The sequence below is a fragment of the Quercus lobata genome, chromosome 5, assembly GCF_001633185.2.
Source record: "Quercus lobata isolate SW786 chromosome 5, ValleyOak3.0 Primary Assembly, whole genome shotgun sequence".
NCBI lineage: Eukaryota > Viridiplantae > Streptophyta > Magnoliopsida > Fagales > Fagaceae > Quercus > Quercus lobata.
This window is the reverse complement of record NC_044908.1, coordinates 21998230-22003808: the sequence shown is the minus strand read 5'-3', so window position 1 is coordinate 22003808 and position 5579 is coordinate 21998230. Positions and strand designations below refer to the sequence as shown.

The following is a 5579-nucleotide window of genomic DNA, read 5'->3' as shown; positions in this document are numbered from 1 at the left end:
AGAGAAACATGGAGAAAAGAGAGAAGAGAGACAGAGAGAGAGAGATCTATGGGAAGAGGAGAGACCAGAGTTAGTGACAGTGAGGGTGTGAGGAGAGAAAAAGCAAAGGGAAGAGAGAAAAAGTGAGAAAACTTACCAAGAGAGAGAGAATGCGCCAAAAAATTATGTTTTCCACGGCTATAGATGAAGATAATATTTATAGGAGATGCAACGCGTGAGAGAGAGATTGTTTTCCAAAAAAAAAATTTGGAAAACAACCTATAGAAAATAAGCTTTATTTTTATTAGAGTTTTCTGTTGACTAAAGATAGTTTTCCATTGACCAGGTTTTTTTTGTACTACCAAACACTGGAAAATGTGGAAAACTATCTTTACAGAAGGTTTTCCAACGAAACAAACAGAGCGAGAATGTACAATGAATCAAACATGTCCGTATGATCATCTCCAGATTCCAATGAAAAGATCAGGTGCGAAGCATGTTTTCTTATATAAAATTTAAAAGTTTACTAAAGTGTTTAAAGGATTTCCTTTTATACTTGTATACACTAAATTTTAAGTGGATTTCCTTTTTTTGGCAAAGGCTTTACAGGTATATTGTCCCAAAAAAGAACAAAAAGGAAAAGAAGACACTTATTATTTGATCCTGATCAACATATATAAACTTAGTTTCTAAAATATAAATAGACACAAAGAAAAATTTACTTTGTGCTAACGCTTTATTTGTTTCAATATTAACATCTTTAAAAAATGAATCATTTTCCAAAATGTATTTTTGAGAAAATTATTTCATTTTCTTAAGTTTAGTAGTGACCTTAAAATGATATCCTGACTTCCCTTTTTTAGCTTTGAGTGAAATAGAGTTATTTTTTCTTATTTAGCGTTTCATGAGATAGAATAATTTTCTAAAAAAATTTTAGTGGAAAATAATTTTATTTCCTACTAAGTTAAATATGGGAAGTTAAGAAATAGTTTTTCTTTGACCCATTTTTTTTTTATACTAACAAATACAAGAAAATGAGAAAAACTATTTTCACATAAAGTTTTCTATTGAAACAAGTGTAGCATAATAGTCTCTTAATTTGATTGGGATGAAAACTGGGAGAATAGAAAATGGAAGAAAGAAAATAGGGTATGTATATACACACACACATTGAGGTGTAAAATTATGGGACTTCAAAAGCTTATGTGACAAACATAAGAAAATGCCAAAAACTTTCTTCATATAAGGTTTTCCATTGAAATAAACGGAGTTTTGAGAGTTTGTTTGGTTGGGGTGAAAACCAAGAGGATAGAAAACGTAAGGGAGGAAAAAAAGAAAAAGAAAGGTGTAAAATTATGAGACTTCAAAAGCTTATGTGGCAAAACAGTGTGAGATAAACCAAAAATCAATGTATTTGAGAATGAACAACCACAAGCCAAGCATGTTTTCTTATTCGAAGTTTGGAATATACTTGTATAGTCTAAATTTGAAATGGATTTTCTTCCTTGGTAAGGCTTTTCCTTTCTTGGCAAAGCCTTTCCAAGTATATTATTCTCAGAACATTACTCCTAGTTTTCCCAATATAAATAGGCATAGCAAATACCTTTCGACAATAGGCTTTTCCGTTGTGTTGTTGAAAATGGCCATAAAATACGGTGTTTCTCTTAGCCTCCTAGTGATTCACATTGTACTTTCTCTCTTGTTTTCAAGCCACCACTTTGCAAAAGCCGATAATGAGATTGGCAAGTCCCTAATAACAACAACTTGCAACCATACTGAGTTTCCTGATGTTTGCATCTCAACTTTGGAGTCGGATCCTCGTAGCTCTTCTGCAGATCTTACTAACCTTTCCAGAATTGCCTTGGAGTTAGCTATAACCGAAGCTAATGAGACCAAAGCAGAGGCTTTTAAATTGGTTAATAATGCAAGTAGCTATGAGAGTTGGGGAATACGATTAGCTTGTTATGATGGATTTAATTCGAGTGTCTATCAATTGGAAGAGAGTCTCCAATACTTTGATCAGCTGAAGTATAATGAGTCAAACAGAATTGTGGATCTTTTTAATGGAGGTTTAAATTATTGTATTAATCTTGGAGTAGTAGAGTTAAGTGCAAGGATCACATTCCTTAGGAAATTCACCACTGATATAGTGGCAATTCTACATCTCCTTTTCTAATGACTAGTATCCTTTTGAATAAATATCTATTCTAATAAATGCTTGAATTTTATCTAACATTTCATCCTTTTTTTTTTCTCCTTTCCTTTGGTTTTCTTTTTATGTTTAACTTTTATTCATGAATTTTTCAATCTTATAAGCTATACTAATTTTTGAAATATTGAGTAATCAAATTATAACAATATCAAAGGTAAAATAGAAAAAGAAAAAAAAAAGAACCTCACAAACTATTTACCAAATAGGTTTGGAACCCTATAATATAGGTTTAAAGCAAAAGGCAATTTGGATATGATAAATCTTAGTTTATTAACTTTGCCCACACTCCACCCAAATTATTTTCTTTTTCAACTTTGCCCCCTCCCTCCCAAAAAATATCTTTGTTTGGTGAATTTATTTCATAGAGCAAGACTTAAGTACAATATTTAGGTGTTGTTCCTTAGGTTCTCCTTTTAAGATTTTGCCATGTGAATTTTTTTTCATGGGATGGAAGTGTATTTTTTTAGTTAAGTAGACACATGACTGAATCTTAAGAGGGGAACTTAAGAAACAAAACCTAAGGTACTGCGCCTAAGTTTTTTCTTATTTCATATATTTTTTTTGATAGGATAAATCTTAGGTGTAGTGCATTAAATTCCCCATTAAATTCAAATAGATAGTTACATTAAATTTAATTATCCTTGCAAATGATAGCTTTTTTTTTGTATCTTATTGGTAAATGAAAATAGGTGTTTGAATTTAATTGGAGAACCTAATTTATGTCTTAGATGCAATATTTTTTTTTTGAGAAGTCTTGAATGCAATATAACATTGTTTTTTTTTTTTTTTTTTTGGGTAATAATGTTTTCTAAAAAATAAGTCATTTTCCAAAAAGTGTTTTCTATAAAAATATCTTGTTTTCCTTTGTTTGGTATTAACTTTATATGAGTTTAAAAATAATCTCCTAACTTCCTTCATTTAGTTTGCTGTGAGATAGAGGTGCTTTTCAAAAAAAAAAAAAAAAGTGGAAAGCGATCTCTAAAAATAAACTATACTTTTTATGTTGACCAAAGATAATTTTCTTTTGACTCATTTTTTCTAATGCTACGAAATATTGAAAAACACGGAAAACTATCTTTACACAATATTTTCTATCAAAACAAATAGAGTGTTTTTTTTTTTTTTTTTTTTGGGAGAGTTTCAACCTATGACGTCCGCTCCTAATGATAGCTCTTTATCATCAGACCAAGACACCAATCAGTTTATGGTGTAGGTGGGGATTGAACCCTAGATCTCTTATACAACCATCAGAGACTTTACCAGTTGAGCTAACTGGAACCCACAACAAATAGAGTGTTACGCAGGGGTAAAACTAGAACTTCAAGAATGAGAGACCAAAGTAATAGTAAAATCAATATTTAACCAATTTAAGAAGGTTATACAAGAAAAATGAAGAATTTTTTGGAGGGGAGCATCCTTTAAAAAAAAAAAAAAACTAGATTTATATAAAATTTGAATTTTTGGAAAGCTTTATGCCATCTGAATATAAGATTAAGTAAAGCTAGATCCACAATATTTTCACAGCATATATCTTATATGGCAAGCTATTACTGATTCTAATCTAGGTCCATCATTGACATCTTTTTTTATCTACCAGTAACAACATGTTATATAAGATTTGTTGTGAAAATATTGTAAATGTAGTATTATTCTATAAAGTTTGCCATTTGATGAGATTTGTATTTGAGAGCGTGTTGTTAGTGTTGTTGTCCAAATGCCAATGGAAAACCATGTGCCAAGCATATTTGCATTTGTATACCTAAACTAGGATTTGAATTTTAAATCAATGTTTTTTTTGAGAAACCCCCATACACAAGAAGAGGGAATGTGGTTCCAATATAATAAGCATACCACAAACTCCAATTTTTTGATATGTCTTCATTTTGGTTTAAATCTTTCTAAAAAATATTCCAACTTAATAGATTTTACAATTTATTATTTGGATTTATTTTCGTAGGTTGTTTTTGTAGTTTTAAATATATTGTTTGGGAATTTTAATAACTTATAAAATTTGATTCAAAATTTTCTCTTTTTCCAAATGACCTAAATATATACTCCATAAATGATTCAAAATGACAATGCATTGTAACTAATAAATAATTGCATTTATTTATTTTTTTCCATATTTAAGGTCCTTAGCTAATAAATATATTGTTTTTGGAAATTTTAAATATATTTTTTGGGAGTTTTAATAACTTATAAAAATTTGATTCAAAATTCTCTCTCTTTCCAAAGGACCTAAATACTCCATAAAATATTCAAAATGACAATGCATCGTAACTAATTAAAAAATAAGTACATTTATTTCTTTGGAAAAATTATAACTTACCCACATGTGATTTGATCAAAATTTAAGTTTCCTACTTGTAGTTTAAAAGTTGGCACTTTGCCTCCTTGAGGTTCACTTCGTTAGGATTCTGTAACCCACTTCTATACTTTCACCTTTAAAAACACAAAAACCATAACAAAAATGAAACAAAAACGTAAAAAATTAAGATATAAAAATATATTTCTTACAATTGTGAAACTTTGGCTTAAGAACATTCTTCCTCTTAATAAGAACATTCTCAAGCCTATCAAATTTGTGGGCCAAGAATGTGATCAGGTACTTATCAAAAAAAAGAAAAAGAAAAAAAAAAAAGAATGTGATCAAGTTGCCTTTCAATTCTTTTGGTAATGAGTGGGCCAAGAAGTGAGAGTAGCCATGGAGAACCATGGTACTTAGATCCTGCATACGGAGATGTTCAACCAAATATTTAATTCATGAACATTTTGTATGAAACCCAGAAAATCAGCTAATCTAAAATCAACCCTGAATTTAGAAACTAAAAGCTAAACCCACAAAATCAACTAAAACTAAAAGCTAATGATAGCCATGTTTTGATGTCTTTCATCTTACCATATCTGGTGGTAGCATGGGGGAAGCCTTGTGTTTTATCTTTTCTTATTTGTCTCTTGAGTTAGCTTACTAGAGCCTAAGTGTTTGTTCTTTTCTTTATATTTTTATATTTGTATACGGTTACTCTTTTACATTAATAAAGTTTCTATCCATTATCTAAAAAATAAAATAGAAGTAAACCCAAAATTTTTGAACATAAACCCAAACCAAAAACTAAACCCAGAAATCTTGAAGATTAACCAAAAATTGAACCCATAAATTTTGAACATAAACCCACAACCATTGTAACCAAAAATTCAAACCAAATCAAACGCATCACAAATTTCTTTTTCAATCTTTTCTATCCTTTTGACAGTTTTATTTGGATTCATAGGCTCGAGATTTGAGAATGTTCTTATGTAGAGAAATGATGTTCTTAAGCTAAAATTTCACAATTTTAAGAAATATATTTTAAGAAATTGATTTTTTTTTATTTTTTTATTTTTTTTA

At 29.4% G+C, this 5579-nt stretch overlaps 1 protein-coding gene across 1 annotated transcript; it reads left to right on the top strand.

The window, feature by feature from the left end:
- The first annotated feature begins 1618 nt into the window (after positions 1 to 1618).
- On the top strand, positions 1619 to 2155 carry LOC115990168. Its single transcript, XM_031114023.1, has one exon. It carries the CDS (start codon positions 1619 to 1621, stop codon positions 2153 to 2155), a length of 537 nt encoding a protein of 178 aa, XP_030969883.1.
- Positions 2156 to 5579: the final 3424 nt, after the last annotated feature.

Coding starts and splice junctions, on each gene's coding strand:
- LOC115990168 (XM_031114023.1), top strand. CDS start 1,619: ATGGCCATAAAATACGGTGTTTCTCTTAGCCTCCTAGTGATTCACATT.